The following is a 17,456-nucleotide window of genomic DNA, read 5'->3' as shown; positions in this document are numbered from 1 at the left end:
ATGACCTTATCATTCAAAAGATAATATAACATAATGTATGAGAATGATTAACTTTAAAATTCAATTATATTACAATCTAGGATATGGTAGTCTTTTGTTTAAACACAACATTTCCCTTTACATTCAAATGAAATTTAATTAAGTAAACCGATCTTACATAAATCCTTATATAAATCGGATTCGTGTTGCTTAGTCTTTTGTTTTCTATGTTTTCTGTGTCTTGTTCACTATTATAAGGCTTTTTCTTTTTTAGCCATGGCATTGTCAGTTGTTTTTTTTCGATCTTTGAGTTCAAATGTGTCTCTGGTATCTTTCGCCCCTCTTTGACATAAAGCATGCAAATTAATACAATATAAATGAAATGCATCTCAACAGAATCATTCAGGTTTTCCGATCCTCTGGTATTTCGGTATGGTCGCTATTTGACATGATATAAATCAGGTTACTGTTTTGACTTGTTTGTGAATGATCCCTCGAATTGGCTACACGTGTATAGTTTTTTTTACGAATGTCACGTCGCTCATATTTCAAAACATTCACATCTGTATTTTTCGGAAGGTTTCGTATCATTTTCTCTATGTATATCAAAGAAGACAAACATGCATCTATCACTAAATGTTCCCTACCTTGTACATAGTATGGATGACTTTCAATAATGTACTGTTTGTCTTTTGAAACCATCATTTACACAAAATGTACCTAGGCCTGTTGCTAAATAAATGAATATATTTTATTCGATCTATCAGTAATTATAAACAAGTTTTTGAGATTTGTTAAAAGTCATTTAAGATCTACACTACTCTAGTATATACATAGTGTTGATAACGTCATGAATTTATTTAAACTAAAGTTTATAGTACATGTAGATGTTATACAATTGTAAACCTTTTTCTTATATCAAATTGAGTCAAAAGGGAGAAAAGGATTATTTTTAACGACATTTTGATGTAATGATTACTTGGCCTTTTATAGCTGACTCTGTGGTATTGGCTTTGCTCATTGTTGAAGCAGTACGATGACCTGTAGTTGTTAATTTCTGTGTGAGTTTGGTCTCTTGTGGTAAGATGTCTCATTGGCAACCATACTAAATCATGTTTATATCTATACTGATTGACATAAAACATGTTTTGGAATGGGGAAATTTGAAAGTTTGCTGATCTTTCATTTGGTATGTATTTCAGACACTATTATCTCACTCTTTATCGGATGCATAAATAACATAAGAAATTGCAACACGAATAAAAATAAAAATTGTATACTAATGAGTAATGGTAAATAGTTGCAAATACGGGTGTTATACCAGATGGTAGTTACAACGTTTGTGTTAGTGGTTGACCTTTGATCTTTGAGAGTCTCTCTCTGTAAACATAATGTATTAGATTTGGAATGATCCAGAGCTTAATAAAGTTATGAAAGTTGTAACGTGGTATTAAAATGAGAAGAAAAAAATTGTTTGAGCAGAGAAAACTAAAGATTTTAGTAAAAAAATGCATTAACAGAATAAAAGTGTCACAAGTCAGGAGCATCTGGTATTTGTTATTCTTGTATTATTTTAATTCTATTTTCTTGTGTACAATTTGGAAATTAGTATGACGTTCATTATCGATGAACTAGTATATATTTGTTTAGGGGCCAGCTGAAGGAAGCCTCCGGGTGCGGGAATTTCTCGTGACATTGAAGACCTGTTGGTGACCTTCTGCTGTTGTTTTTTTCTATGGTCGGGTTGTTGTCTCTTTGATACATTCCCCATTTCCATTCTCAAGTTCATCTTTCACAAAAAACCCTTGGATTAAACAAGATACTGGCACACAAACAAACACAATTTAAGATACTTCATTTTATTATCTAACTGGAAACTGAGCATATTGCAAAACAAAGCAGTTGAAATATATTGATCCGACATAAAACAGAATAATCACTGTTTCGATCCTGATACACTACATGACTGATGTTTTTTTTTTTTTTTTTTACATTTGTTTGATGTCAAATTAAAGATAAAAGCGCGAGGAAGATTAACTTCAACTTTGTACTTTATATGGCTTTTTAAAACTTTTTTTGATTCGAGCGTCACTGATGAGTCTTTTGTAGACGAAACGCGCGTCTGACGTATATATAAAATTAAGTCCAGGTATCTATGATGAGTTAATTTTACCTGTATAAGAATTATTTGTGCAGGTCTCATTGCAATAAATATTTTCATATTCATTGCTAATATCGTTTTAAAGAAGCACACCAAGTTTCGTGCAAACATGCATAATTTATAAACGGTCTCAAAAAGTAAACGCATCATTTAGTTCATGTGAAATTTTTAAGAATAAAACTGTGAATGAAAATGGAGAATGTATCAAAGAGACAATAACCCGACCAAAGAGCAGAAAACAGCCAAAAGGCCACCGATGGGTCTTTGATACAGCAGAGTAATCCCTCACCAGGAGGCGTGTTTTAACTGCCCCCTTAACAAAAATGTATACTGTTTCAGTGAAAATGAACGTTACATTTAACTCCGGAATATATAAATGAATTAAAATTTAAAATCATACAAGACAAACAAAGGCCAGAGGCTCCTACCTTGGACCAGGCCAAAAAAAGCGGCATTGTTAAACATGTTTTATGAGATCTCAACCCTCCCCTTATACCTCTTGCCAATGTTTAAAAGATCAAATATTACGCCATATGTAAAACCAGAATAGACGAAAAACTTACTAATCTTAGTAACAAACAACAGCTAATGAATTGCAGACTTATTTGGTCGACATGAAGCACAACATTAGTAATCAATAGGCCGACTTTTTTTAAGAAACAAAGCATGGATCTGGGAGAAGTCACTGTTACAGGTACTTAAAATAAAATTGAGTATGGTATAAACTAGCAAATAAAGAAACGGCAGTGGTACAATTTCGTTAAGCTCCGAAGTAAATAGTCTCTTTCACTTCATTCTGTCTTTAGATGTCTCTTTACAATTCTATTCATAAATAAATATACGTATTCGTGTATCAAAGAGTAAAGTCCGATATTTGCTGTTAGAAATTAACGCATTTGAAGTTATGGTGAAATCATGTTTACTTCATTTAAATATGGGTAACAATTCTTGCTCACCTCCGAAGGACCATGCGATTGTTTTCCATCACTTCAGTTGGCGTTAAATTATACAGATTTTTTTTTCTACAAATACTGATCAAGATTACCAAGCTAAGCTAAAATAGTCATTAGAGTATCAAATTTTGGAAATGTGGCTGATGACACCGTCTGCAAACCACGATGGCCGACATTACTAATAGTTATCAAAGGTACCAGGATTATAATTTAGTACGCCAGACGCGCGTTTCGTCTACATAAGACTCATCAGTGACGCTCATATCAAAATATTTATATAGCCAAACAAGTAAATAGTTGAAGAGCAATGAGGATCCAAAATTCCAAAAAATTATGCCAAATACGGCTAAGGTAATCTATGCCTGGGTTAAGAAAATCCTTAGTGTTTCGAAATTCAAAGTTTTTACTAAAATATAAGATTCTTGTAAAATGAAAGTAATGCTTATTTTCAAAACCACTATAAATAGAGAAGATCTAACAGTAGACAAAATGTTTAGAATATAGAGCTTAAAGTATTGTTCATTAATGTCAAAACTGTCAGACAACTACTAATAGGAGTTATTGCCCTTGCATGCAGAATTTTACCATTATTCTTTGTACTATAGGAAATATGACGGTTGTTCCACAGTTCCGGGTATAAGGACCAACTATTTACATGATTTTGTCTCAATAATTTCCCAAATGAATCTAATATTGTAATATTTTTGTACGATGTTCAGATTTTATGTATTTCAAGAGATGAAAATGAACAGTTACACTTTCAGGTCGATTTAACCTATAAATTTTATTAAAAAACACTAATCAGTGACGATCGATAGAAAAAAGTAAGAAGGCCAATGAAGTACCTATTCCAAGTCAGGAATATGACAGTTTTTGTCCAATCATTTGATGAGTTTTATCATTTGATTTTTTCATTTGATTAGAGACTTTCAGTTTTGAATTTTCCTCGGATTTCAGTATTTTTGTTTACAGTTATTAAAGATCCACCATTCCGAACGATTCACCAAAAATATCTAAGTTTTAGTATAACTTTGCGGGATTTTCTTGCTGTTGTGAAGACCTATTGGTAGGCTTCCATTGATTTCTGGTCGGGATGTGGTGTCTTTGACACATTCTCGATTCATTTCCTTTCTCATTTTTATTATATATAGATAGAAAAAATTGATGATACATGGAGCGTATTTATTATCATTGAAAAAAATCTAAACAAAATAAAGATATCTTCATTTGATTAAGGGGAATTATTTAAAAATTTCCTGTAGGTGTTTTACACTTTCATAATGATAATACGTATAATAATAATAATGTAAATATAAATAATCCAGTGTGTGAACTGATTCACATGACCAGAAGACGAGAAGATACATTGCTAAACAACTAAACGCTAAACTAGTAGGACAATTTTATAAGTAAGTTATTTCAGATTTTTATTAAAAAAAAGTTTTTCGGTAAAACTGCATGTAAAACAATGAATCTGAAAATAAAAGTTAAAAAAATATGACATATATTCAAACCTTGCATAATAATACTAGTACAGTGTTTATTCAATCAATTAAGTTTGCTTCTCAATTCATTTACTTAAATGTTCTTTGGCAAAGGCATTTGCTATATTGATAAGCTGTATAAACAGTAAAAGATACTTCAAGTACAGTTTCTAATTTTTATGAGTCAGATCAATGTGTGGTGTGTTCTAGTCATACCAGGGATGATATATCTTCTTATTGACTGTTTTTATGATGGAAAAACTGCTAATTTGACGCATGTCTGGTACAATACAAGGGGCGTGATGAGAATTATCATGTCAACATGTTATCGGCCTTACTACGGATTTTGTATTTTAAGCTCGACGTTAATCATATCACCAATACATCAACTATCCTTCTGATCATAGAGTTTTCTTCAGGATTATATCAGTACAAATCACTTGAAATGTGGCGCAATGTAAATTCTATTCATGTATAGTGTCCAATATGGTTAGGAATTTTACTTGTACTACAGACAGATCCAAAGACGATGCTAGTGTGCGACGAACTGCAGACCATTGATTGATTATCTTTGCAGTCTCATTAATCGAGTGGATAATGACAACTGAATTATAATAAAATGAAATCATTTTTTTTTACATATTAGGTCTGTTTGTTTTTTTCACGCATCGTTGTCAATTTCATGGAATTAGATGCGACTGTCATGCAAGTGAGAGGTTTAGATAGTTATAAAACCAGGTTCAATCCAACATTTTCTACATACATGTAAGAAAGAGCCTGTACCAATTGCAAGTCAGGAATATGACAGTTGTAATCCATTCGTTTGATTGGTTTAAGCTTTTGATATTGCCATTTGATTAGAGACTTTCCATTTTGAACTTTCCTTGGAGTCAAGCTTTTTTTTGTGATTTTACTTTAAACCTACAATCAAAAAGAAAAATAACAACGAAAAAAGGAAAAAGAGTACACCAGGCTACAGAAGTGGTAAATGAACTTTATTTAAAATGTTCAACTAGGAGCATAAAATTGAGAATGGAAATGAGGAATGTGTCAAAGAGACAACAACCCGACCAAATAAAAAAAACAACAGCAGAAGGTCACCAACAGGTCTTCAATGTAGCGAGAAATTCCCGCACCCGGAGGCGTCCTTCAGCTGGCCCCTAAACAAATATATCTTAGTTCAGTGATAATGAACGCCATACTAATAAAATGCCTATCATCCGAATGTGTATGAGTCTACTGGAGAATTGTATACGAGACCAAATAATAAAAAATATCTTATCATTTTTTTATTCCTTTAAAGGACCAGCATATCACGACGAGTATTCGTTTTTGAAAACAAAACAATTTAAGTTTTATATTCTTGCCCGGAAAACATTTAATTAAAATCGATGGATGTGGCATTAAGTCTAGTCAATCTAAGCAGAAAAGCCTGAAACCTAAATTAAATTGGTTAGTACAAAAGCCACTACTTGTTTTTGTGATAAGGATGTGATCATATTTGGGTGTCTTCTGGCTATTCCTACATTTTGTATTTTACTATTCTGGCTATTCCTACATGGAGGATTAGTGGAAGAACAATACATGTTGTTATTGCAAAATATGATGTTTTAGTCATTAGTGTCTCATTTGGTCAAAGGTAAATTTACCTGTGGAAATTAAATAAAAATCATTATTTATATGTAAAAAATGAGACTTTATTGTTTGAAAACATGCATAAAGTAATAATTTTAAGTATTTTAATACCATGGAATTTCTAAAAAATAAAGTTAAAACGAAAGAAAAGTAGTAAATTTAAAGCATTTAAAAGTCTGAAAGTCTAAAAAAAAAAGCATTTAAAAAGAAAATTAATAGTTACCCACACTATCAACCTTAGCCTCAAATCTAAATAAGGAGATCTGGCATGATTGCCAATGAGAGGTAAATAAATGTCCACAAGAGACCAAAATGACACAGACATTTACAACTATTAGGTCACCGTACGGTCTTCAACAATGAACAAAGCCCACACCGCATAGTCAGCTATTGTGGGCGCCGATATGACAATTGTAAATAAAGGCAACAGAAAAAAAACCCAATTCAAACGAGAAAACTAACAGCCTTATTTGTATATAAAAAACCGAATGAAAAACAAATATGTTACACATTAACAAACGACAACCACAGAATTTCAGGCTCCTGACTTGGGACCGACACAAAGAATTTATCAGTTTCATTATTTGGACAAATTATGATTTTTAAAAATGATATAATATCAAAAGAACTTAATTATCATAGATAATAATAGAAAATAAGGTGACAGAATGATGAACTTACTCCAGTCGAGTATGGAGATGCTGCTTTTCATCTCCTGCACATTGATTAAGACTTTGTATTCTCTTATATGTATTACTATGTGAGTGCTATAGATAAATTTAAATTTAAATTTATATATAAATTTAGTATACTTAGGTGCTTAGTTTAGTGTAACTCAACATTTAGTGCTTTGATTTAAAGAATGATTTAACATTGATATTTCAAATGATATCATTTACTTGTATATATTATTGTAAATAATTGTAATTAATTGTGCATGTAATTATAGCTATAAATTCATATTGTGCATTTGAATATTATTTACAAAAACTGTGTTTTGAAATTATTAAATGAAATAAAATATTGTGATATAAATTACTCTTTTCTCTATTTTTTGCAATAATTACCTACATTTACCTTGATTCATTAGATCTCATTAGTTTAATGTTGTTACAACATAATCCTACATAATCCCAATGTTTACACAAAATTTCTGGGAACTCCTACATAAAATTTTACTGTTTTATCTATAAAATTCAAAATGTAGGAATAGCCAGAATGAACCCATATTTGACATAATAAAAATCTACATCAATGTTAAAATGGCGGGAAATGATAAAATTTGGTAAAAATATCCGGTTTTTTTAAATTTTAAATCATAAAGATTAAGAAATTTTAATTTTAAAATAAAATAAGAATGAAATGTAGAACTATGGTCGTTTCCTTTAAAAAAAAACCCACGAAAAACACGATCGTTTATAGATACTGATTAAATGTCATGGCCAGAAACTTGTTTTTTTAGACGAACTAAGATTTTATCATCAATTTTTGGAAAAAAGGAAACGGGGAAATTTTACCAAATGTGAATCATTTGTAAATATTTACGGAAATGTAAAAATTTTCAGACTACACATTTATTTTTTGAGTTAAAAGCTAAGATTTTTATTACAATTTCTTCGAAAACAAGAAAACATAAATTGTGTTATATAAATTGAAAATTATGATCCCTTTTGTCAATTTATTCTTAAATTTATACTGAATAAATTGATATATTAAAAATTTCGCATGAGAAATATTTTTTGGACTAAATATATCTATATGGATATATATTAAATATGGAGAAAAGTGTAACAGTCTTGCAAAAGCGAAATATATCTTATATTTGAAGAATAATATTCACCATTATTATATAGCTGTTACTTGAGAGATATTTACAACATAATTCTTAGTCGCAATATTAGAATCTTTAAGTCTTGAGAGTTAATAAGTTCATTCATTTTCTCAACGTACTGATAATGATATCATACGGAATACACACCCAAATTTCGTATAAAAACGTCCCATCAGAATATTTATTTTGACTCAAAATATTTTTTTAAATGAGCGTAATTAATCCATACTCAATAGTGACCATCATCATGTTTTAGTATACAGTTATACCAAAACCTTTGTTCAACCTGCAGGCATGCTTATAATTATGACGAGTATGTGATAGAGACATCTTCTTTCGGTTTTTGTACTCAACAAATGCAACAATTGGCTGTTTATTTTATATCATGCATTAACAATTTGTTCATACATGTGAGAGTTTTAGCTAGCTATTCAAACTGGTTTAACCTGACCATTTTTATCACGTCATAGATTGTGGTTTACCATTTACATCGAATGATTTTGTAAGTACCGAACGTGACTTTTTCCCAAATATGACTGTTTTGCTGAGTGTGAATTCGCATTCCTATGGGACGTTTCTCGGTATTTGTACATCAAGTGTTTATGGTTTTATTTGTGATTCTGATCAGGTATTGGTTTGTGTCCAATCATTTGTAGTTGTAACTCAATTTCTTTATTTTCTATTTATATGTAAAAGTAAAGATAATTAATCCTGTATTAGTTGATGTGTTTCCCTCGACTTTAGTTTGTAACCCGGATTTGTTTTTTTCGTAAATCCATTTATGACGTTTGAACAGCAGTATACTACTGTTGCCTTTTTAATCCAACATCTAAACAATAGATAAAACTGTACTAAGTCAGTAAGTAATATGAGAGTTGTTATCTATTCGTTTGATATATACGTTTTTGATTTTGAAATTTGATTATGGACTCCCCGTTTTGAATGTTTGAGTTCAGTGTTTTTGTGATTTTACTTTTATAGCTTGCTTAACTGTTAACTTGTATGACACCATGATTTCACGTTTGCGTGCACTGAAACAGTATGCATCTACGAGAAAAAGGTGTATAGTAAGCAAAATTTGCTTCAGCGGAATTTAAACCTTTAGATAATTAATTATTCAACATGAACGTTATAAGAATTTCCTTATATTTTATTCTTTATATCTTTGTTGATATTATATCAAAATAATTGAAATGTTATACATATACATATTGACTTTTTTTACCAGCAGAATTACAACTTTGAGATAAAGAAAAAGAAATCTGTCAAAGATGTCCAAAGCAACTCCGAACGTATATATCAATAATATCTTCGGGGAAGACGATGGTGAAGACTATGAAGACTGCTTTAGTCCTGAGGAACAATCCGATTACGAGGACGTGAACCCGATTCCTAAAAGTAGCCCTTTTAAACTGAACCCGATTCCTAAAAGTAGTCCTCTTAAACTGAACCCGATTTCTAAAAGTAGTCCTCTTAAACTGAACCCGATTCCGAAAAGTAGCCCTCTTAAGACCAACGTTAATATTTCACATAATATAACCAACAATCAGTCGTTACAAGATAACCCACGGAGTCAAAAGAAGCAAGTTCCATGGCGTTTGCTATTATTTATTACTAGTAGTGTCTTGCTGATCACAATTATCGTATCCAATGTGGTCACCTTCGTAACAACAAAAAACAAGTTCTTGGAAAAGAAAACAAGGCGTAAGTATATAAAAAATGTATATCCAATACAAAGTTTTATATTTGTAGTTAAGTATGCAAAAACTGAATTATTCGAACATCTATGTTGTGTCATGTGTACTATTGTCATTTTAAGCCATGGCGTTGTCAGTTTATTTTCGATTAATAAGTTTGACTGTCCCTCTGGTATCTTTCGTCCCTCTTTTATGGATGTCACATGTGGAGCAGGATCTGCTTACCCTACAAGAACACCCATATTTTTGGTTGGGTTCGTGTTGATCAGTCTTTAGTTTTCTATGTTGTGTCCTGTGAACTATATTCGGACTGTTTGTCTTTTTCATTTTTAGCCATAACGTTGTCAGGTTATTTTCAATTTATGAGTTTGACTGTTCCTCTGGTACCTTTCGTCCCTTTTTTATGATTTATATTGATTTGATTGATTGATGCTTGCTATGATCAATTATGGTTCCTTGGAAATAGAAGAATTAAAATGTTTTTATCATGTGTATGCCAACAATGTGTTTATTATAAATGTTAAAGGCACATCATTTGTAAACAAACAATCATTTTTATAATCAAATTTCCTGTTTTTAAAATCAAACACTATTAGAGTTACAATGAGTTTATTATTCTTAATAAAGACATTTAATACTTTGGCTGTATTTGGCATAATTTTTGTAATATTTGGGGTTCAATTTTCATCTTATTGTAATTTATGATTTGACATATTGAATACTGTAAATTCAGAAATTATTGCGAGGTTTTTATTATTGCGAACAATGCGACTGAGTTGTCAACGCAATAATTAAAACTCGCATTTTGTAATATTTTAACTTACTTAAGAATGACTTTTCTCAAAATCGTAAAAATTAAAATCTCATTCAAGTGTAAAATGACAAAATCGCAATAATAAATGCACGCAATAATTTCTGAATTTACAGTATTGCTAAATAGTCTAATCAAGACAATAAATGTATCTTTTTATTTCATATTATAAACCTGGTATCTTGTATCTATCGGTTAATTTATTAAAAAGCTAATGTTTGCAGATGACCAGTACTGAATGTATATCTTTAAAGTAGAATTTACACTTTCCATTTAATACAACACAATTACCAATCAGAATGCACTGGACTGCATAAAGATATTTGAAAGGGGAACAATCTATTATCCTCAACACATTGTAATATTCATCTAAGATTGACACATCTTAATTCGCTTTTGGTTACCCTAGATATATGTATATTATATGTTAGATGCTTTGATGTTTTTGAATAACTAAGGACATACAAAATGTAACTTTTCGAAAAACCAGCTATTATGCATTCAACAATCAGATGGTTGGACTTTTGTGTTTAGATAATTTTCTTTATTACTTTAAACGCACGTATCTTCAGACCTATTATGCAGTTCACTCCCTTGTTTGAATGGAGGTTTATGTGTAAATGTCGAAGGACTATACTACTGTAGCTGTACTCGAGGTTTCTCTGGTAAAAACTGTGAAGGTAATTAAGTAAAGTTAGTGGTGGTAACAATTATGGTTAACAAGTCTTAAGTATACATGAAATGCAAGCTTTAAAAAATAAATCAAAATCATCGGCGTCATATTTTTGAATTGCTTAATAGATAGAAGAAGATGTGGAATGCGTGCCAAGGAGGCAAGCCTCCATCGAAGTCACAATTGATTAAAAAAACCAATAGAATAATTTTCAAGATTTCTGAATGATGCAAATTTAATGGTGAATTGTATAAATGTCGGATTTGTTCAAGTTGTTCGATATTCTTGTAAGATGTCGTGTGATTCATTTTAACATACTTGCAGTGTATCAGAAGTCAGGATTCATATGCAGCTTTATGATACAGTGTACTTTAAAACACAATGAATATTCATGTATCCCCCATTGATTTAATTCTAACATTTGCTTCATTAAACCAGTTAAGATATTCTCAATTTAAAAGTTATATAGTATTTCCTAGTATCACTATGTTTGTTTTTTCCGAGTTATTTCAGTTGTGTTATGTCATACATATAACTTATTTCAGTGACACCTTGTACCGGATTTAACTGTTTAAATGGAGGTGCATGTGAAGTGTTGAATGGCACGTTTCACTGTTTATGCAAGTCTGGTTTTACGGGGATGTTTTGTGAAGGTATTTTTAAAAAAATGTTAGAACAAATTGCATTTAATTGAGAAGAAGAAGAAAAAACAAATGATGTTGAAAAAAAACCAATATTTTTAAGAAGATGCTAGAAAGGAGTGATAATATCGAGTTAATAGCATATTTTTGTTGTTGTTGAAATAATCAAATTACTATGTTCACGTGACTGTTAAAACGTCTCTCGTTTTTATCTATTTTGATATGTGTTATTTATATGATGGATTCTTTTAGAACAGTGTAGATCTATCATATTTATATATGATTTCAGAACCAACTCAATGCTTATCAAATCCCTGTTTCCATCCTAAACTGTTAAATTAAAATTAAAGATTTATTTATTACTTCTCATTTCATACATCTTTAAAATGTCAGTGACACTTTGTACCGGATTTAGCTGTCTAAACGGAGGTGCACGTGATGTGTTGAATGGCACGTTTCACTGTTTGCAATTTTTCAATTTATGTTATTGATATTTAAGATTCTTTTAAAGCAGTGTATCATATTTCTATATAGTTTCAGAACCGAAACCATGCGTATCAAATCCCTGTTTCCATGCTGCCTCCTGTACAGGTTCCGACAATAATTACATTTGCCATTGTCCTATTGGAACTGAAGGCAATCGTTGTCAAGGTGAGAATACAATGAAAGACTTCAAATGAAGACAACATGAGGCAAATATGCTATCAGCCGAAATGAGAAAAAAAATATAGAGTCATACTACATTTACTGCTTAAAGCAATATTTTCTGATACTAACTGTGGATTCATTATTATTTGTTGGATACACACTTTTGTGGAATTCCTGGGGACAGGAGAACCATGAATTTAAATGTAAACCGAATTACACATTTTTTAAAGGAGAGAATACAGAGTTTGTAAAAAAACACAAATTTAAACATGTTTAATATCCACTAATATTCAATATTTCCTCAAATTGGTACCTACGAATATGAATGAATCAACATGTAAAGTATATAATGAAAAAGGTCTACGTGCTTAATAATGATTAATTTTAATCAATGTTAAGTGTCATATTTTAGTATGTTAACCGTAATAAATAAATTATTAATTGAATAAAAAAAATGTGACATATCTCGTGTTTCAAGAAAAATGTTTAATGAATATAGGTTAGCCGATGGCAAATGTTGGTCGTACAGTTTCATATATTAAGACGTCTACAATTAACATATCTATGTCATTCAATAGTAAGTTTTAGTTCTGCTTTATTTCTCACAATAACGTATTATATAACGTATTTTATCTACATGCTATTTTGATGATTCATTTTAATCAAAACTTTTCAATTTTTTAGAGGAAATTAATGCAGTGATTACATCCCAAAATTATCCATTACCTTACACCGACAACATTTATAAAATATGGAATATTGATGTGGGTAATGGAAACACTGCCAAAATTAAGTTTACTGCTTTTGAACTTGAAAATGGATCTGATTTTGTAAAGGTAAGGTTATTACTCTACATATTTCATTTTACAGTGTATATAAGGACAATGGTTTTAAAATAAACATGTATATAATTACAACATATTTAAATACATAAGTTTTTTTTAACTAATAAATAATTGTGTTTCTACAGCAAAATGCAATATTGTTTTGTCCTTTTGAACAAAGTATGTTATCCTCATGAAAAGGCGTCATGGTTTCTAATATATTATTACATCAACTATTATAAAAACAACAATATTGCTTTGTCAATGATCAAACAAAACGGAGTAAATGTTATAATCTATCATCGGAAAAAGCAAGGTTATTATTTGTTAATAGAGGATATAATTCTACTGTTAAATGTGGCTCAATAACTTGATTTGTTAACACAGTAATATTCTTGACCTCCATTACTCAAACAAATATTTCACTTGCATTTAATTTGTTTTATTAAGACATTGTACTTTATGATTTTTTTTATACAAGAAAAAGGAAGGCATTACATAATTAGTTACCTGACTATGATAAATGAGTCAATTTAAATTTTAAAATAAAAAAATCTAGCTTAACTTAGCTGCAATATTTGAACTTCAGTCGCGTATGGAGTGTACATTTGAAGGTATATTTTTTCAACAAATTGTCGCCATTCCTAACAATGACTTCACGGTTCAGCTAACAAGCAAGCTAACTTAAGAACTACCTTTGGCTACACACTCAATGGAATCTTCTGTAATGTTAACCTAAACATGTGTCTGTCAGGGTAAAGACTATGTACCAATACTCAAAACCTTTCAATCCCTTATGAGTTGATTTATCATAGATAAATTAAATCGTGTTATATAAAAGCAATGACTGAGGCTGTTAAATGTGATTCCTTTTTGTGCTTGTTTGCATTATATATACATAACAGTATTGTTATTTATTTGATTTATGTTTGTGCGTGTCTTATGTGGTTTGCTTTGAGATAAAATTAGTATTGATATTATTTTAAGTTAACAGTTTTATTTCATTTTGTATTCCCTTGTTTAAGATTTTGCTTTAATTCGTCTTTATCGGGAGAGTAAAATGGTGTTATATTAAACTGTACTGTTTGTACTTTCAGCAACTTAATCATTTTTGCATCTAAGTCAGATTGTTTGATGTATATTTGGATATTTGGTTTAGATCTGATCGTATGTCTGTAATGTTTGTGTGATTAGTTTAAACATATTTTATTGTTCCAAAACTCATGGATTAGACACAAGTTTTTCAACTTAGTTGCATCTTCTCCATAATATACATGAATATACATTATATTTTTATATCACATTACATAAATTTGTAATTTTCTAATAAGCAAGAAGGCATAACAAATAATTGAATAAATTACAACTATTGTTATCATAATATTTATACACAGAAAAATAATAGAAACGGCTCAATGGATATCAAACGTTCTTATATTGAATAATCAAACACACCCAAACTATCGGTCCAAAGGGAAAACACCTACTGTTATTAGTGTGTTTTTCAATGACTTTTTATTTACCTGTATAAGTTGTTAATAGTAACGTGCAATATTGTGAATATATATTTTTGTGATAAGGACATTAAATTATGACGTAAAAATACGCATAAAGGGATGACAAGGACATGTATTTAATGTAAGTATCGTTTTTGTGTTAACTTCAATAATTGAAATCCATTGAGACAAAACATTATGTTAATCGTTAAGGACAAATCAATCATTCGACAAATGCAACGTCTGTACTGTAGACTAGTAAATAAAACAATAACCAGCAAGGTTTTTAGTAGAGTGAGAAACGTTGAGTTTCTTTTATACATTTATGTACTGCAGAAAATATTACAAAAGTGTTTGTGTGATTGTTTGGCTGCTGGATGTAGATTATTGTTTTGTAAATAAATTATGTCTGTTTAGGTTGCTCGTTTAAGTTTGTAAATTCAATAACACTGTAAACATCTTTATAACTAGCGGGAGGTTAGGTACATATATTTATACTTTGTATTTTAATCCACCAATTTCCTTAAAATATATTTTTACCAAGTCACGAATATGACATGTGTTTTCCGTTCTTTCAGTTGGTAAATAACATGAATAAGATCTAGCGTTTGATTGTTTTAAAAGTTTATTGATTTCCCCTCTTTTAAATAAACCTTGGCGTTCAGGTCCGCAACAACCGGTCTATTTGAAGTTTATTTTATTCCATTAGTATCTTCGGTTTTTTTACTGAATATATATCCTCGTAATTTATATTTGATATTTGAAGATACATGAACTATAAAGTCACATTAATCTATGAATGAACAGTACAAACGTAAAATTGAGAATAGAAATAGGGGTTATTTCAAAGAGACAAACACCCGACTAAAGAGGAGAAAAACAGTCAAAAGCCACCAATGGGTCTTCACCACAACAAGAATATCTCTTATCCGGAGGCGGGCTCCAGATGTCCCCTCACAAAAATATGTACTAGTTCAGTGAAAATTGATATTACACTTAACTTCAAAACATATAAATGAAGTTAGATAAAATTGTGAGATTAACCCTCAACATATAAATCTAACCAATGTTAAATCGAAAAGCACCCAACTTAAGAATTAAATCAGTTCAAAAGAACTCAATGTTCGAAGTCAGAATAGGTAATACATTTTTTTTGGCAGACAACAACTACATGTATCATCACAGACTTCTGCACTATAAAAACTTGGATGTAACATTACATAGAACTTTGATTAAACTAGATTTGACAATTGAAAAATTATAAAATAGCGACTATTGTAATTTTCTTCATGTATACTTCTTCTTTTCAATTAAGATATATAACGGACACTCAACAGGATGCTGCTCCTTAGCTAATTACACTGGTTATACTCTCCCAAGTGAAAGGACATCCACAGGAAGATATATGACAATTGTGTTTAAAACAGACCACTCTGTACAAAAGTCTGGATTTCGTGCACTCATTTATAATATAACATCAAATTGATCTTCAGAACACACGTACTTTGTCCGGTAGGACGAATTCAACGAAATGGTTATGATCAAGCATGTTTCAACATTGTGTCAATGAAACCATTTTATTTGTTATGGTACATTTTGTTTTTTTTAGAATATTCTTTTCTGTTATCAACTGTAACTGAGCATGCTTTTGATCTATTGTCTGACTCTTCCTTTATTTTTTATATTAAAATATATTTGAAATAAGATTGGTATGTATTATAGTGTAATTTGTATGGTATTAATTGAATAGTAGGGGCATCGATGGTCAAGTGTTCTTTAATTGCTAGCCAGTCAACACTGAGGAATCGACTCCATTCTTAATTGACTAGGATTGTCAATGTTCCTATTGAATCTCGATGGTTTTCTCCGAGCACTCCAGCTTCCTCAACAAATGAAAATTTACCGCCACGAAAAACCACAAAGGTGGCGTTTAAAAGTGTCATTTAAACCCCAACAATCAATCAATCATCAAACGGTACCTTCTTTAAATGTATGATGCAGTATTAATTGTACTCAATGGAAGTGGAAAAATATTCTTATGATTTTTATGCCCCACCTACGATAGTAGAGAGGCATTATGTTTTCTGATCTGTGCGTCCGTTCGATCGCCCGTAAGTCCGTTCGTCCCGCTTCAGGTTAAACTTTTTGGTCAAGGTAGTTTTTTTTATAAAGTTGAAGTCCAATCAACTTGAAACTTAGTACCCATGATATGATCTTTCTAATTTTAATGACAAATCAATGTTTTGATTCCAATTTCACGGTCCACTGAACGAAGAAAAAAATAGTGCGAAGCTCAGGTTAAAGTTCTGGTTAAAGTTTTTGGTCAAGGTAATTTTTGATGAAGTTGCAGTCCAATCAACTTGAAACGTAATACACATTTTCCAATGATATCATCTATCTAATTTAATGTCAAATTAAAGTTTTGACCCAATTTTACGGTTCACTGGACAATGAAAAAGATAATGCGAAGCTCAGGTTAAAGTTTTGGTTAAAATTTTTGGTCAAGGTAATGTTTGATGAAGTTGAAGTCCAATCAATTTGAAACTTAGTACACATGTTTCCTATGATATGATCATTCTAATTTTAATGTCAAATTAAAGTATTGACCCTTATTTCACGGTCC

At 30.5% G+C, this 17,456-nt stretch overlaps 1 protein-coding gene across 3 annotated transcripts; it reads left to right on the top strand.

The window, feature by feature from the left end:
* Positions 1 to 4,384: 4,384 nt before the first annotated feature.
* On the top strand, positions 4,385 to 16,480 carry LOC134687349 (protein eyes shut-like). Of its 3 annotated transcripts, none has more exons than XM_063547567.1 (7): positions 4,385 to 4,502; positions 9,272 to 9,747; positions 11,124 to 11,231; positions 11,770 to 11,877; positions 12,400 to 12,516; positions 13,198 to 13,349; positions 16,149 to 16,480. In XM_063547567.1, exons 2-7 carry the CDS (start codon positions 9,315 to 9,317, stop codon positions 16,317 to 16,319), a joined length of 1,089 nt encoding a protein of 362 aa, XP_063403637.1. In that variant the 5' UTR covers positions 4,385 to 4,502; positions 9,272 to 9,314; the 3' UTR covers positions 16,320 to 16,480. The 3 variants fall into 3 exon arrangements, with proteins under 3 accessions (XP_063403637.1, XP_063403638.1, XP_063403636.1); XM_063547568.1 differs by having other exon boundaries at positions 4,391 to 4,502; positions 9,275 to 9,747; positions 12,406 to 12,516; XM_063547566.1 differs by having other exon boundaries at positions 4,391 to 4,502; positions 9,275 to 9,747.
* The last annotated feature ends 976 nt before the right edge of the window (positions 16,481 to 17,456 follow it).

This window comes from Mytilus trossulus, chromosome 10 (assembly GCF_036588685.1).
Source record: "Mytilus trossulus isolate FHL-02 chromosome 10, PNRI_Mtr1.1.1.hap1, whole genome shotgun sequence".
In the NCBI taxonomy this organism is placed as follows: Eukaryota; Metazoa; Mollusca; class Bivalvia; order Mytilida; family Mytilidae; genus Mytilus; species Mytilus trossulus.
This window is presented reverse-complemented; position numbering and strand designations above follow the sequence as displayed.

Excerpts from the sequence above, each read along its gene's own strand:
- LOC134687349 (XM_063547567.1), top strand. The coding sequence starts at position 9,315 with ATGTCCAAAGCAACTCCGAACGTATATATCAATAATATCTTCGGGGAA. Across the intron at positions 9,748-11,123 it reads CTTGGAAAAGAAAACAAGGC|ACCTATTATGCAGTTCACTC; the intron begins GTAAGTATATAA and ends ACGTATCTTCAG. Across the intron at positions 11,878-12,399 it reads TACGGGGATGTTTTGTGAAG|TTTCAGAACCGAAACCATGC; the intron begins GTATTTTTAAAA and ends ATTTCTATATAG.